The sequence below is a fragment of the Amblyomma mixtum genome, chromosome 3, assembly GCF_055824585.1.
Source record: "Amblyomma mixtum isolate Tamu chromosome 3, ASM5582458v1, whole genome shotgun sequence".
In the NCBI taxonomy this organism is placed as follows: Eukaryota; Metazoa; Arthropoda; class Arachnida; order Ixodida; family Ixodidae; genus Amblyomma; species Amblyomma mixtum.
The window spans coordinates 172,189,129-172,206,192 of NC_143014.1; the positions used below are offsets into that span (position 1 = coordinate 172,189,129).

General features: G+C 49.0%; 2 protein-coding genes across 3 annotated transcripts in view; both read right to left on the reverse strand.

Annotated features, from left to right (window-relative positions):
* The window catches only part of LOC149352723 (large neutral amino acids transporter small subunit 2-like), a 93,450-nt gene extending 87,225 nt beyond the window's left edge, over positions 1 to 6,225 (reverse strand). For both annotated transcript variants that reach the window (XR_016290840.1, XM_089581927.1), the window contains exon 1: positions 5,645 to 6,225. Coding sequence is in view for 1 of the 2 variants with exons in the window: in XM_089581927.1 (XP_089438053.1) it covers positions 5,645 to 6,074 (430 nt within the window). In the remaining variant the exon portion in view is untranslated. The remainder of the gene's footprint in view (positions 1 to 5,644) is intronic.
* A 4,968-nt stretch (positions 6,226 to 11,193) lies between these two features.
* LOC149352724 (uncharacterized) overlaps positions 11,194 to 17,064 on the reverse strand; it is a 35,804-nt gene continuing 29,933 nt past the window's right edge. The window contains exons 2-4 of the mRNA XM_089581931.1: positions 16,578 to 16,858; positions 15,774 to 15,933; positions 11,194 to 12,551 (exon numbers count right to left, since the gene is read on the reverse strand). Of these exons, the coding sequence (XP_089438057.1) occupies positions 12,080 to 12,551; positions 15,774 to 15,933; positions 16,578 to 16,858 (913 nt within the window). The 3' untranslated portion in view covers positions 11,194 to 12,079. The remainder of the gene's footprint in view (positions 12,552 to 15,773; positions 15,934 to 16,577; positions 16,859 to 17,064) is intronic.

Below are 17,064 nucleotides of genomic sequence, written 5' to 3' on the forward strand. Positions count from 1 at the left end.
CGGCACGCATTTCGTCCCTTATTTTTAAGCAATCTGAATTCGCTGGCATGCAGGGAGACAGAAGTGGTGCTGACACACATGTCGCCTTTTGCCTTGATGAAAAATGCTTCGGATAATTCCCGAGCTGATCTATCTTTGCTCCTGGTTAGAATTTTGATTTTGTCAAGCCGTGGCTCACAGTTCTCATCGTTTTGGTCCTTGCAAGAACGGCAATGGGCGGGTAGATTCAGGCATGAGTCTGATGCGTTTTTCAAACTTCGTTCATATTCCCTGGCACGTTCGTTAACACAACGCCCTGTCTGGCCAACGTACACGTTGCCACAAGAAAGGGGGACCTCATAGACCACACCCGTGGCACACCGGACAAAGGGCTTAGCGTGTTTTGTTCCACAGCCGGATGTTGCAGGGCCACTACTGCTGACTTTAGGGCACATCTTGGCCAGTTTACAAGGCGCAGAGAGCACCATCGGGACGCCGTACTTGTTGCCCACCCTTTTTAGGTTATGGGACACCTTGTGGATGTATGGCATAACCACTGGTTTGGCGTTCCCGGGTCTTTCTTTTCTGCGTGTCTTTTTCTGCCTTCCCTTGAATTTCTGTAGGAGTGCCTCAGTCACAGCTGTCAACACGTGATAAGAGAACCCTGCTTTTCGCAGTCTTTCTACCTCGCCCCGAAAGACCTCTTGCATCACGTGAGGGAACGACTTAGCAAGTGGGGATTCTAGAGAAAGGGAACGCCAAACCAGTGGTTATGCCATACATCCACAAGGTGTCCCATAACCTAAAAAGGGTGGGCAACAAGTACGGCGTCCTGATGGTGTTCTCTGCGCCTTGTAAACTGGCCAAGATGTGCCCTAAAGTCAGCAGTAGTGGCCCTGCAACATCCGGCTGTGGAACAAAACACGCTAAGCCCTTTGTCCGGTGTGCCACGGGTGTGGTCTATGAGATACCCCTTTCTTGTGGCAAAGTGTACGTTGGCCAGACAGGGCGTTGTGTTAAAGAACGTGCCAGGGAACATGAACGAAGTTTGGGAAACGTATCAGACTCATGCCTGAATCTACCCGCCCATTGCCGTTCTTTCAAGGACCAAAACGGTGAGAACTGTGAGCCACGGCTTGACAAAATCAAAATTCTAACCAGGAGCAAAGATAGATTAGCTCGGGAATTATCCGAAGCATTTTTCATCAAGGCAAAAGGCGACATGTGTGTCAGCACTTCTGTCTCCCTGCATGCCAGCGAATTCAGATTGCTTAAAAATAAGGGACGAAATGCGTGCCGCCCACATTAATCTACCTTTGCTGTCATCTTTGTTATCTTGGCCTTTCCTTTTTGTGGTCTGTCGCAGATGCGCATGCGCTCACGGTTGTCTTTTCTTACATGTTCTACGAAAAACCTGTTCAATAAACACAGTTGGAGTCAGCGCCCGTCCTGTCATGTCCTCTGTGTATTCGTCCTAAAAGTTAGCGCTGCTTAAATTTGAACGAAAGAAAATGCATAACCAACTAGCCCCGCAACATGTGTTACTAAGTGAGCTATGTATTAAATTTTCTCAAAATGTTATTCCCTGTCGAAATGCGCGTAAAAACGTCTTGTAAGGTGTGTAGTGGACAATACAACAATGTTCCGGGCAAGAAACGATCGCGATGCGTTTCCTCATCACCTGCTGTAAAAAATTTATTCGTACTAAATGAATATTGTTGAGACTAACATCAGTAATGGCTCAGATATGACCACACGAAAATATGCGAAATGTCTCAACCCGAAAAAAAAAATACTGTCACTGTCAGACGCTCGGTTTCATCTTGCTGAAGCAGTGACACAAGTGATTCCGCTGTTTTCTACTATGTGTTTACGACCGTGAAGAAAAAAATTGCTTTGAAACACAGCTAAAATAAAGCAGCAAATTGGAACATGTGCGAATCAGCCGCTAGTAGTATTTTATTCTACGACCTACATTGTTCAGAACACAGCTTGACAGTATAACGTCATCCCAACTATAAACTTACAGTGGCATGCGGCCCAGTGTTCGTGTTCGTTTAAGAAGCCCACTGTTCATGTTCATTTAAGCGGCCCAATACTGCCGCAGCCAACACTAAAGTCCCCAGGCACGCTTTGAAAGCGATATTCTATTTTAAGAATTTTTTTCAGCGCACTAATCTGTCTTCCTTGCTCCATCTTCTGTCTCCACTATTCTTTCATGTAGCACACCGAAGGCGCTCATGACACAATTTTTCAGGGCCTTGCAAGCGATCGCCTTCTTCAAATCATTAATCGCAGTGGAAGTTGCATATTGCCCTCGTGCGGGCGCAGCTGTCATTGAAGCACGCGACAAAAGATCTCACTGTTTTTCGACAACTAAAACTCTGTCGAACTACACCCAACGCGTTGTTCCAAAAGCGACACTTTGAGATTTTGAGAACCAAACTTTTTTGCACCAGATTTCACGAATGGTTAGCCTGTTTATTACAGGCCTCCTCAATCTTTTTTTAATCGCTAACCTGCGTAAGTATGAACACCGGCACCAACGCAATAGCTAAGCTGACCACACCAAGTTTGATTGAATTTCCCGCTCTCCCAATTTCCCAATTTCATTTGATTATCTGTCAACATTCCTAACCCCTTCACCAGCTCCGTGAACGCACGCTCCTTCAGATATCTGCCAGGCGGCCAGCTGCAACGCCTGCTCCCGCTTCAGAACAATGCAAGCAGAGGCGATGTGGCCGAAAGCCCACGCTCGGGCACTTGCGTCTCCAACGCGGAGGAATCGCTAACGCAGAGAGCCCGAGCGCCAGCTGCGGCTTCTTCAACTGAAAGAGCTTAATACGCCAGGGCGTGCGTAACGCCGCTACGATTCAGCACGACACGTTAGAAGCCTGGCCACTTGAAAAGCGCCGCCTTTAGTTTTTATTACGCTAGCCAAACTGCGCAAGTTTCTTCGAGAACTTTTGTAACACATAGTTGAACGGACGCTATTTAGACTCTAATACTCGAGATGATTTCAGCTAACCCCGACACAGCGTCATCGCAGTCTTTCAATGCCATTCGCAGTTCCGTTTGATGAGGAAGGAAGGACAAATACATTTGGTGAAAGGAAACGGAAGTGCAAGGCAAAAACATCAGCCATCAAGAAACAGAGGCAATGTGCTACGGTTCGGGTTACAAAAAGGTCGTAACGCCTTTACAAAAAGGTCGTAAACACGCATCGTGCGCAACGCCGCATGCTTTTGTTGATAAGGTTGCTTCTACTCCAGGCGCAGCTGCAAAATATTGTTTATCGATGTCACGACAGGTCGCAGCAGGTAGTCCTGCTTTCAGCGATCTCTCCGCGCATTATGCCACAACTGCTTGAAATGAAGCTCAGCGCTGACAATTCTCCCAGGTTCTGCATATGTTTTGGTAGCATGTTTGTTTGTTTGTTTGTTTGTTTGTTTGTTTTTGCTTTTACTTCCTGTCTCTCGAGTAATAGGCAGGCATTTTCATGATGCTAATGCGGTGAAATTAAAACGGTAAAACGGGATGGGTGAAGTGCTCGTACGCGCTAGAGAGGTCAAAATTGGTTTGCTGTTGAGAACGCAAAGACGTTAGCCGCTCGCGGAACAGCAAGAAGAAGCGGCTTTCAATTCGCGACGAATAAACGTTGGAATTTTTTTTTCTTTTTCAAAAACGTCATCAACTGCAAGCACAATCATCTTTCTTTCGTAAGCCGCAAAAGGATTAGCCGGTCTGGACACGAGGGAGATTGAGACGAGGTTTGTAAGCATGCGAGGCTGGGGCAGATTAATCACAGCGGCCATCGGTCCCCCGTGCGCGTAAGGCTTAGTAAGTACGTGCGCACTGCAAGCCACGCTCCATGGTGTTTTGCGGCCTGGATGGTCGTCTTCGAGCTTGCGCTGGGAGGCGTCCATCCGCGACTGGTTGGCACCATCCGGTGCTTTGGAAAGAGAGATCAAATTGGTGCTTTAACAAGGAATAGAAAGCGCATTTAATTCAGAACCACCAAATCGGGGGCTTAATAATCCCAGGACAGCAGTGATGTGCTACACGATCAGTATTCGAAGTTCTGATATGTCCCGAAAATGCTAGCAGTCCTTGCTGCAGCCAGAACACCGCAGATGCAGGAAAGAATTCCAGACGTAGCCTCTGTGCGAACTGTGCAATGTAGAATTTTTTATTTACTCCAGCAAGAGACCGCTGCCGGATCACAAAAGTAACAACCGAAGAATCTTAGTGGCCGTTGAGCCCGTTTTAGCATGAGCTTCCGAATATTGCCACCACCGGTTTCTGCTGACTACGCCAAACAGGACCCCATGCGTGACAACGTAGGTATCACGATATACAAGTCAGATTCTTGCTCCAAACCTTGACCGTGTTTCTCTCGGTTGCTGTAGACTAACAGCGTTTTTTGCATTCGCTAGCAAGGTAAGCAGAGACACTGGCTGGCACTCTCAAGGCAATGGTTATGTAATCTTTACCCATACAATAGAGCTGAAAGTGTCGCCTCAGCCGAGATGGTATGTAAGCGCAACGCGCGACATCGTGTCTTGTATTCCTTCGCATGACTAGCGTGTTGTTTTTTCTCTTATTTTCTATCACTTTGGCTACAATATATACGACAACAATAAAACTGGTCATCACAATTAAAAACATGACATTGTGGTTTCTTCGGGTTTAAAGATTGGTGTCTTCGTTAATAATATAGTCATGGACAAAATTTTACGGGATGCGGATTTGCGGAGAAAAATTTATATCTGTGTTGCCTGCCTAGCCAGTCAGCTGGTATTTATTCCAGCACAGGGAGCACGCATGGCACGTCATACTTCTATTCTTTTCCTTCACATCATTTGTCTTACCGCATGCAATTTTTTTTTTCATGGAACATGCATCCCGTAAACATTTGTCCACGGCTTACGCTTCACGAGCCAGTATTGACCAGTCGTTTTCAGCTGCTTACGCATTAAACAATAAACATGCTTTAGCTCTCGTCCATATCGGAATTGAGATTACTGCCATCGCCATTCATCCCAAGCTTCGACACTTCGAAAAAAACCAGCGCAAACGACACAAAGTGCGTAGGAAGGACGAAGTTCCTGTCGTCGTCGTGTGTGTTCCTTCCTACGTCCCTTGTGTCGTTTGCGCTGTTTTTTCTTTTTTTTTCACAAGATGCGGCACCAACTCGCCCGGCAGAATGCTTCCACACTGCCCACGAAATTTAATTGAACGGGGCCTCAGGAACACCTGGGCAGTTGCACCACACGGCAAACGCCAAGAATTCAGAGGCGGTCGTCTCAATCGCTAATATTCGCTGCATCGCTACGAGCCCTTGAACGAAAATACCAGATATCAAAAGACGCCGCATTTAACGAAGCTATGTGACCGGCCTCATGCGTCGCCACGTGCAGCGGCTTAAGCATTTGCCCCCGAAGCAAAGAAGGTTCGTAACACGGCTCTGCCTGTCACATTGCCTCCAGCTGCCCCGAAGAGACGGCACGCCTCGCGCGAAAGGAAAGCGAAGATGACGCCACATCCGGCGCACATTGCCTTCGGCGCTGCTGGGTTCGAATTCACGCGCGCTTTACCGGCAGGCACGTGCGCGTGGAAAGCAGCATGGTTGCGTCGCGGGTGCGCGAAGCACGCCTGTACTTACAGAGGCAGACGATGGCCATGAGCCGGAGCGCCAGGTCCGGCGGTTCGCAGTCCGGGTACAGGGGCTTCACCATGTACGTGGCGAACGTGAGGCTGAGGACGGCCAGAGTGGCCGGCTGCACCACCAGCACCGTCACCCAGAGCCTGAGGAACGCGGTGAGCGGCCCGAACGCCTCGAGCACGTACGCGTAGTCACCGCCTGAACGGGGAATAGACGTGCCCAGCTCGGCGTAGCAGACGGCGCCGATCATAGAAAAGAGACCGCAGAGGACCCATATGACGAGCGACGCGCCCACTGAGCCAGCGTGCTCGAACACTCCCTTCGGGGAGACGAAAATGCCCGAGCCGATTATAGTGCCGACCACGATCATGACGCCGCTAAAGAGGCCGATCTCCTTCTTCAGCTTCACCCGTCCTTCGTCATCGGCCATTTTCGAGCGCTCGGTGGGGTATTATTTCAGCGGCGTTCACGCGCTATACGGCGCGGCGCATCACAAATTGCCGGTCCGCCGACCACGTCGCGCGCACTGACGGCGGCCGCGTCGCGTTCAGTGACACGAGTCGCCTTTCCGGCCACGCTGCCGCCGCGGGCGCCGCCAGCGGTGCGCACGCGAGTTGGCGGAACCGGAATATGGCGCCCAACGTGGGGTGCCTCCTGCGCGAGCCGCGAGGGGACGCGCGCCTCTCTATGCGAGCAACCCTACATGTGAGGAGCGGGAACATCAAAAACATCTCGAGTCCGGAGGATGTCGAGTGCTACACTCGGGTGGTACAGAAAAGATACTCATCTCTACTCAGCGTAATCGATCACTCACGCATTCACATGAGCACACGACCCGCCGCGGTGGCTCAGTGGTTACGGCGCTCGGCTGCTGACCCGAAAGACACGGGTTCGATCCCGGCCGCGGCGGCAGAATTTCGATGAAGGCGAAATTCTAGAGGCCCGTGTACTGTGCGATGTCAGTGCACAGGTGGAAGAAATTTCCAGAGCCCTCCACTACGGCGTCCCTCATAGCCTGAGTTGCTTCAGGACGTTAAATCCCAATAAACCAAAATAACATGCGCACAGTGTTTAGCGCACACGAAACCTTGAAGAGACTTCATCTCTGGAGAGGCCATTCGGTCTCCTCTTTATAGCCCAGTCTCATGCTGCGACGGTGTTATCAAGTTTAAAAGTGCTATCCAAGTTTAAAAGTGCTCCGAAAAAGTGACAAGTTGCTTCGTTACGGCGTAGCGAGAGACGGAATTCAGACCAAACGTGGCCTTCTTCCCATGGCTTTTTTTTTTCAGTTTCAGTCCAGCATTTTCTGACGGTTTCTCGCTCCTTCGAAGCCAGTATATTCGCAGATTACCAAGTCCGATTTGCAAAATGTTGCTATTTTCTAAGTGTAACCGAGTGGCCAATTTAATACTTAATAATGGTGTAAATTCCTTTAAAAAATAGGAAAATAAAGGTCTTTTCGTGAGCAACTTTTTCCTATGTCTGGGCTGCAGAACAAAAATATTCGGCATGCGAAGGAACGAGAAAAACTTAAATTACTCCTAAACATCTTTCCCCGACAGGATTTTCAGTCAGTTCACCTTTAGGGCAGCTGTAATAACTACGCAAGTTCTGTACTTTGCGTTGAATTATTTGGTCTGATGAACAATAAATCTAAGCGAATACCTCACATACGCGGTCGGCTTCAACTAAACGCACTCAGAGCCTTTTAAATTCGGCCTCTGAGATAAACTGTCCAGATTCAGAGTTAATGGAAATCAGCACGTATTTATGTAGTTTTTAACCAAGGATCAGCTAGGCCTCCCTAACACTTTCTGAAGCAATGCTGGTTATGTCTCGGGGACTCGTTAATGTCGCGCGGGTACAGATTCAAAAAGAACTACACAAACTGGTGCACACAAACAGAAGTTGTTCAATAAAAGAAAAATTTAGAGCACAAGCAAAGAAAACGTTTGCCTTCAATTCGGTTTTCGCGAGGCATCCAAGCAGTTTTTATTTCATTCTCCCAATGATGTTGAGTCGATACTTGGCAATTATTTTCCAAAAATCCCTGAACACGCATTCCATACCACAGTAATAGCGTTCTGCGGTCGTTATTCTCATTAAAGCGACAATCGCACACTCATGAATAACTACCATCCTGTATCTCAAACATCAGTGTGCTGCAAGGTTATGGAACATGTGATAGCGAAACATGTTATTTTTTGTCTGGAAACAAACGGCCTACTTTGCGCACACCAACATGGGTTCCATCGTGGGCTGTCCACGGTGACACAACTTTTTGAGACTTTACACGACATTTACAAAGCCACAGAAGATCGCGAACAGATCGATGTTATTTGCGTCGATTTTTCCAAAGCATTCGACAAAGTTCCCCACTCTTTACTTCTGAAACTGCACAAAGCTGGCATAAATAGGAAAGTTTTAAAATGGAGTGGCGAATATTTAACTAATCGGAAACAAGCGGTACATGCTGACGGCTGCGAGTCCGGATTTTTGGACGTATATTCAGGTGTGCCATAGGGGTCTGCGTTGGGACCAGAACTGCCTCTGGTTTACATTAGTCGTGTTGTCGCCACTACAGAACCTTCTGTAAAGATAAACCTCTTTACAGATTATTGTTTAATTTTTGCACAGGTGGCTTGTATAGAAGATCAGATTAAGATTCATCGAAGTCTTCAAGCGTTTGGGATTTAGTGTGATAAATGGGGAATTTGAATTAATTTCAACAAGACCACAGATATCACTAATAAAAAAAAACGTGCTTTCTTTTGCGTATAATATTCAAAGCCACAATTTGGTTAATGTCAGTAATTTCAAATGCCGTGGAGTTTCTGTATCACATTATTTAAAATGGCACACCCATGTAGAACTTTAGGCTATAGAACTTTAGGCACCATGTAGAACTGTGTAGAACTTTAGGCACACCCAAGTAGGCTATAGAACTTTAGAACATACTACCCGCACATATTGTTCAGAGTGCCAATGCCGGAATATTTGCAAATACTACTGAACTTATGACAATGTCGTAACAGACGTTGCTTATTAAAAAATATAATTACTTTTGATGGCAGTTGGCTCAACATTTGTGTACGTTGTCTTATATTGTGCACATTGTATTATATGTTGTATAACTGAGTGTAGCACGTTCAAATGTATGTATATATCACTTTGTATTAGCCTCTTTACTGTGTACAAATTTGTTTTATTTTCCCTCCCTGCAATGACTCTCAAATGAGAGCTGACAGTATCTGTAAATAAATAAATAAATGCGACTGCGCGGTGCCAGTTTAAATAACCGAACAACGTGCGTAGAGTGCATTTTCAAGCTACCGTTACTTGCTCGCTGTGGCTCGCTTGCGTTTAAACTAACTGCGTCGTTTCCATAGCTGCAAGATGGGCCGTCCTATGACGCTTCGCTCTCAGTTCGTAAGCTCTACATTAATTTGCCCAACTTAAAGCTCTAGGTTTCATCAAAAAACCCGCCGCGGTGGATCAGTGGCTTTGATGTTCGTTTGCCGAACATAAGGCATACCGGGTTCAAACCCCGACCACGGCGGCCGCGTTTTTTTTTTTTTGAGGGGGGGGGGGGGGGGGACGAAACGCTAAAGAAGCTCTTGTGCTGCGCGATGTCAGCGCACGTTGAAGAACTCCAGGTGGCATAAATTAAACCATACACTGCGGCGTTCCTAACAGACATATATGACATATAGCTAACTGACGGGTGTCAAGAGAGAACATACTAATATATACGCAACGCCGTCCCATCTTTTGTCTTCAAGTACTGGTATTATGCATAAATAAGCGCAGCAGATCCATGCAGTATATAGGAATAGGCAGCGCCTCCACGGGCGCTTTTCACATACTTAATTTACATCTGCGTTATTTTACGGCGCATATCCTCATTCTATTGACCCAATGTGAAACATAATGAAATAGAATTCTTCAAATAATTGAGAAAATTCGCAATATACTCAGCCTTCGCCCAATTATCGGACGCCCGCGCACATGGAACAAAGCGCGCAGAAGAAGTTGTGCACCCCCCCCCCCCCCCCGCCCCTTCCATGAATGCGCACAAAAAAGGGACTGCAAGGGGGCGCAAAGGAGGCTCACTACTTCAACAAGCGCTTAAATCTGTTTAAAACTATTATTTTTGTTGTTATGTACACACACATCTCAAAACGTTCCAGAAATTCAGGCTGTAGAGCCACTGGGTGCCGGTTACAACTACGTGATCTGACGACATCGTTAATGCCACATTAGGACTCCCTATATTTGGTCCGCAGAATAACGGCTGGTTACCAACAGGCGTTACCAAAATGGCTGCCACCACGCTTAGCAGGAATGTGGTGAAGATGCCCGTGGAAGTGTGGCCACCGCTTTAGCTCTATATCGTCAGTACTTTAACTCTCTATGCTAGCACACTGACGTTTAGCGCGTCACACCAGCTTTTCAAGAGCGTCACAGATGGGTGACACCGTCAGTGTGCCAGCTCAAGCTGACACAATAATTACCTCTGGCGCTAACAGCATTACCGTATCCCACCACACGTGACAAACAAGCAAAACGTGCGCAGTTTGTGCGTGTTCTTTCAAGCACCCGAAATAAATGCGGTACAAAGCGCCCGAAATACCTACATCTTCTAACCGCGTCCTAAGGAGCGTATGCATCGACCCTGGCGGCGTTCAGGGCGGTTGCTACTCTAGAGTATTGAAGGACTGCTAACACCATGCAATTCGCTACAAAGAGCGCTGCGAGTCCCAACCCCGATCCGACGAGAGAGGGATAGACATCTTAATTTTTTTACGCGATGCAGTCACCAGCCTCAGTGTGGCCACTGGGTCGACGGAAGAAATAAAACGAATAAACGCGGCTATCTGATACGTTTGTCAGACATAAAAGCAAGGCCTTCAGAGGAGAGTTCGGAACTTCGGATGGCCTATTTAGAGGGTGTACTATCTTTTTCAGAAAAAGAAAGTAAACTCGCATCTTCGTAATGTATATTTCGAAATAATTTTTAATCAACATTTCTCGGGGTTACGACCCACAGAGACCCACATTGTGCGAAGCTGGCCAGCGTCGTCCTTTATCGGTCTTTTCATGTGTGCATGTCATTACCGCTCGTTTCTTTCATAGTGGACGATAAAAGCGTTCATTGAGTACTGGTGGCAAATTAGCACTGTTTGCCTAATGAACCATCATCTCACTGATATTTCACCCCTGAGAAAGAAAGATAAAATGTTTTATTTACGGTAAAACTTCGACGTATAGGTATTCCTCCGCCAAGAGGACTATGCGTAGCTGGCAACAAGAGTTACTGTCACGGGTCACTGAATTGACTCCCTAAGGAAACTCCCGTAGGAAACCAATACAGGAACTCAACTGGCGACCCCATCAACAAGTGGGGAAGAAGGGGTGGTAGAAATGCGGTGAAGAAACGCAAATCTTACCAAGGTTGATGACGCACATGGAGAAGTAAACGAGACAGAAACATATAAGAATTATATTCTTTATTTCGAGAATGTTGCCGTATATGTGCGTTATAGCGCAGTTTTTGTTTTTTTTTTTTTTTGCTTTCAGGAATAAAATCTGATAGACAAAGTTAAGCTAAAGTACGGAGAAAAACTTGGGTCCAGACAAATAGGCGACCCAAAAGCAATGTACAGCCGCAAGGTTCGTGCAAAATAGTTGCGGGACGACAGAAAACCTTGAGCATGAAGTTGAATTGTGCGTCATTCAAAGCCTTGCGCTGTGACCTTCACGGTGCGGCAAAGCCAAAAATATCTGAATCATAATATTTATGCACACTGCAGAGGTACTAGGTTCCAATATATACATATTTTTCTTACTGTGCTTAAAAGGCTGAGAACGAAGACAGGCTTGCTGCGCTGGACATAAACGAGAACGACGAAGGAGTCACGGCAGCCAAGTTGCTCAGTGCAAAACTCAGGTGAATGACCACACTCGTCCTTTTTCTTGCAGGACATTCGGCGGAATCATGCAGCCCCAACGTCATTCTCACACTAGCATGTTTAATTTGATGATTTGGTGCATTTCAGTCTACGCATTTTCATCCCGGCTATGTTTAGGACAACACACAGTGCGAATTCTTACTTCCTGCCTGAGACCAAGTGAATGTTCGACAGCACATAGCACGGTGATGAGTCCGGCAGCAGGCACATACTCCTCGGGAAAGGAAGCGTTGTATCGCTGCACGACAGAAACCGCGGTCTTTGCATGTCCATCGTATGGCGAGGCATTTCGCGCAAGCGAATGTGACCCAAAACTGACGATGACGGAACTTTCGTCACAGGGATGGCAATGAGATGAGCACACATGTAGGTGAACACAGTAGCCCCACCCCGCATCTCCCCCGACGCCAAGCAGCAGGACTGCGGGGTGCCGCCTCTTTCATGACATGCTCTGGCACCAAAGCTATGTGGCCGAAGCGTTCGCGTCCTCCGACGGCGGTGACGTGGGGATACCGCCCTGGCGTATTTCGGCGGCCAGCTTGGACTTCTTCATCTCCCAGAATTCCATCTGCGACCGCAGCACGCTCATCTGGAGTTCGTGCTGCACCTTGTGGTACTGGATCTGGCGACGCACTTTCTCCTTCTGCAGCTCGATCAGGTCCTGCTCCCACTTGCGTTTCCGAAAATTGTTCACGAACTCGGCCGCGGACGCGTCGTGGGCCTCGTGCTGTTGTTGGTGGTGGTGGCCGTCGGCGGCGCCGTCCTCGGAACCGGCGGACAGAGCGGGGGGCTGGTAACCCCGGCTGCCCAGCGGGTGCGGCGCGCCCTCGGCGGCCTCGCCCAGCATCTCGGTCTTGAGCGGCTGCGCCTTGTCTCCCTTGGGCAACGGCGGCCCGTCGCCGGACGATTCTTCCTCCAGCTCCGTTATCACCATGCTGCGAATAGACCACGACACACGCACGTTTTACCGCCCTTCCTAGTGCTCCGAGTGGACCGTTGCTTACGAGGATGTTTGCAACGAACATTTTATCTGTTTCTGCTACAGCCTCGCCCCAGCGGCGGTGCACGGCAATCTGCTTATTTGTTTACTCATTTTTGCTCATTTTTGCTGGCCCAGATATTACAAAAGACCGCTAAGAGTGAGCTGCGCGCCGGCATACTTGCATGCTTGCGTGAGTGCAACACTGGTGCGCATGAGATGTTTTGCTGTTAAAGGGGGTCTGATAGCGCCAAAAGGAACAAGGACGAATCTTCTCATCGCCAAAGTAAACGAAATTTATTACAGCCTGCATTTTCTTGCGATGAACTGACGCGCGAGAAGTACCTGCATGAGCAGATGCTTTTCAGACGTCTTTTTTAACACTGTAGAACATCCAGACACAGTCATCGCGCACGTGAATGCGGGAAACGCCATTAGCAACCAAGTGCTCCGCCCCTACTGTCGATTTTTGTGTGTTTAACCCGGACGTGAATCAACGCCGACGCGATACGAACGGTGCCGAGCGCAGCCAACGGCGCAGAGGCGTGCCACCGAATTCCAGGCTCCTCATCAGATGCTCCTCCTCATCATCACCTACGTGAGCCTCCTTATACTCTGCCCCGCAATTCGCCGGTGCTATACGCTGCTATCAACAAGTGGCACAAGCAAATCATGAGCTGAACTCCGAAAGCTGCCTGCACTTTGTGATTAGCCAGCAGTTCTACTATCGCATTCGGCCGTCAAGGCTGCGGAAGTGACTGCCACGAGCCATTCACGAACGGCTTTTGCGAACGAGATGCAATTCATCCCTCATCTGCGGGCACTGAATGTAGCTTCTACCAGGTGTTTCTGGGAAGACCGCCTTTTAAAAGTAGGCTTTTTGATGTATGAAGGCGGCTTCTACGGCACAATAATGACATGCGTTGGCGGACATTAGAAAACAGGCGAATAATACTAAATAATTATCCGCTTAACTAATTTCTGTTAGCTTTTCAACTAACACTGTTAGACACATGGTTGCAATTCGATATTTGTAGCCGGTCGTTAGTAACAGCTACATCAGTTTTAGAATTTAGAAAACACGGTTACCCTCGGAGCTGTGGCTCGACAGAATCTCGCTTTTTCGATAGCTACGTGCAATGGAGGAATTGCTTCGCTTGCATGCTTTTCGAAGGCGCATGTATTTTGGAACGATGCGACCAAAATTTGGCGGGCCACAGCGCCGAAGGGTAATCGCGCTTTCGAAATTCTAAATACTGATATGGCTATTACTAACGACCGGCTACAAATATTTAATTGCAACCAGTTGCCTAACTGTTAAAGGGACTATGCAGTTAATTAATTGAGATTACGTAAATCAGAAGAGAGATGGCAATCCATCACTCGTCACCCCAGCGCAAGAATTTTTGAGCTAGCATCGATAACAACGAAGTTATAGGTGATTAAGAATCACGCTCCTCCTCTCCCCCTTCAAGTCGTACGCGCGGGGCACCTTAAAAAAAATAAAGAAAACAGCTCCGGGACTGTGCTCCGCCCATGAATACGTCATTCGCTACGTTCGGTTTACGACTTCCGGTTGTCGCACTCCCGAGGAGCAGCGTGCGTCGGCAGCGTCTCTACGGTCTCTGCGCTTTCTTGGATTGCGGCGCGCGTCGGGTTTCTTTGCTAGTTAAGGCCGATTCACACGACGGACCGTTCGCCCGCGGCCCGCGCACTACGTGTGCCTGCGTCAGCACTTTGAGAGGCGTGCCGGATGCATGGATAGATGGCGGCCGACAGCGCGCCCCTCAAAGTGCTGACGCAGGCACACGTAGTGCACGGGCCGCGGGCGAACGGTCCGTCGTTGAATCGGCCACACGACGGACCGTTCGCCCGCGGCCCGCGCACTACGTGTGCATACGTCAGCACTTTGAGGGGCGCGCTGTCGGCCGCCATCCATCCATGCATCCAGCGCGCCTCTCAAAGTGCTGACGTATGTACACGTAGTGCGCGGGCCGCGGGCGAACGGTCCGTCGTGTGAATCGGCCTGGACCCGGACCTCGAGGCGCGATTGCTCGCTGTTATGGCCGCGATGGGCATCGAGCCCCATGCATTCACGTCGAACGAGCGCTGGGTTATAGTAGTAAGCGTCAGGTGCGAAATGTCGACCGCAAACGCGGAGTCTTCGGCGGGCGTGCGACGCTGGCAGTCCGATGCGCTCCATCCAGGCTGCTCGCTCACGCACGTCTCTAGGAGTAACATGCCTGAGTTCAACACCTCGCCAGTCACTGGGTTTGCAGCCGACGACACAGCAAGGCGTATTCATCTTGGGCAGTCGAAAAAGGCACTGCGAGTGGCTCCCGAACTCGCGACAGAAAGAGGCGGCAGAGGTAAATTAAAACCATATGCGCGAAGGCAATGAATGCCCTGGCTCGCGCTTGCCCGAGGGGGTCGCGCGGCGGCTCGAGCAGACGATTTTCACCGCTACCGGAAGTGTGCCCGTGACGTCGTTGCTGCCGCGGCTCGTGCGAATGACAGCGTGTGGCGGCCTGCCGACGTCATGGGACTAGTGACGTCTGTTTTTCCGATTTTGGTTTCAAAATGGATCCCTACGAAGACACCAAACGGCCCGCGAATTTAAAAAAAACGCGATTTTTAAAAAGTCATAATAAATTGCCGGCTCAGTTCCGAAGACTCATACTTGGTGTGAATGCTTCTGAGCATCACTTGTAACATTTACAAGCGGCTTTTAATTCTTTGCATAGTCCCTTTAATAACTGTAATGGTTCAAAAGTTAAAGATCAGAAATTAGTTAACCGGATAACTAGTTAATTTTATTCACCTGTTTTCTGATGTCCGCCGACGCTGGTATTATTCTGCCGCAAAAGCTGCCATCATAACTGAAAAAACTCGTTATTAAAAAATAGTGGCCGGCTTCCCTGAAACACCTGGTATTTCAATGCCGGCAGACTTTAAGACCGAACTTGAACCTCTCTGGAGCAGCGAATGCGATGAGCTTCTGTCGCGTGCATAAAAACGCCGCCAGAGGGAAATGCATGCGCCAGCCGCCTGTCGCGGACTGTAGGCTGACAGCGGCTCGCTCGTGCTCACGCCCTGTCTACCGCACTCAAACAAGAGAGCTACTCCGCGCGAATAATTAACATACACGCCAACGTTGAGTCAGGAGTTATGTCCGTACCTGGACACTTCGTCGATGTATCCGCCAGCGCTCGGGTGCTCAGCGAGAGAGGGCACATCAGCTGCGGCGAGGCCGTTCGCGCATTCCAGGGACGCCGGGAAATCCTCGCAGACTATGGACAAGGCCAGCTGGTAGGCTGGCGCCAAGTCTGACAGGTTACCTGCAGCGACGCCAAGGAAACGCCAAACTCAGGCAGATGCCGGCCGATGCGCAGGCGGCGTTTGTCGGCTGTCCTGGCGAGAGCTGCCGTTCTATAGTGAGGCCGCTCCCGGAACGTTGGCCACCATGCATGGGCATCAAAAGGGCCAGACGGAACTTACAGCTATATATACCACAGCAGAATACGAACATTACTAATCAAAGGGACTAACAAGGCACTGACATGCCCGCGCCTGAACCAGGGCAGGAAGTTCGTAGAAAAATTACCTACAGTGACACGCACACTTTCCATTATTTGTTCCTCCTTGTCACCACTGTAACGCGCCAGGCGCATAGCCCGGTAGACGCCCACAGGTTTCAAGGAGGTACATTTCTGCCTTAATTAATATTTGACTCCACTAAACCCTCCTCACGAAATTAACTTTTTTTTTTTAAACAACAGAACGTATACCTTTATAAAATCATCACGCAGAAACATAACTCTTAACTGGGCGCACAAGAAACGTTGCGAATGATGGAACATTGCTATGTGTCATGAGAACGGTTAAGTAATGAAAACATATGGCGGTCAGAAAAAAAGCGACCGCGCGAAGGAGCTCTCAGCGCCTTTACATAGAGCATAGATGCGTCATGCTCGAGACCCACCAGATCGCTTCTGGATGTTGAGCGCGGCCTTCTTGGCGAGCATGATGGTCTTCTCCCACTTGCGCTTCAACTGGTCCATGGTCTTCTTCGTGTGCGGCGTGAAGCAGCGCGCGTTGACCACCTCGGTGATCTCGATCCAGCATTCGCGCTTCTGCAGGTTGGTCACGCTCTCCGACGCCTTGGCGCGCAGGATGTCCTTGCGCTTCCAGTACTCGGTGATGAGCACCAGCAGGTCGTTCTCCGTCCAGCTGGGCGTCTTGGGCTCTAAGCTCTCCATGCACCTGCGCGCACCAGGATGGAAAAAAAGAGACGCTACACGTGAGGCGCACGTAACAACGCTTCCTTCTCGGCGCGCAGCTGGGTCAGGAATGTCTTTCTCGCCATTGTTTCTTATATTGCAACATTTCCGTTAAAAGGCGCCCACAAACCTTGCTTTTTTGTGGGTGCAAAAGAACCCCATGAGGCCTAAATCCAGTTCTCCGCTATA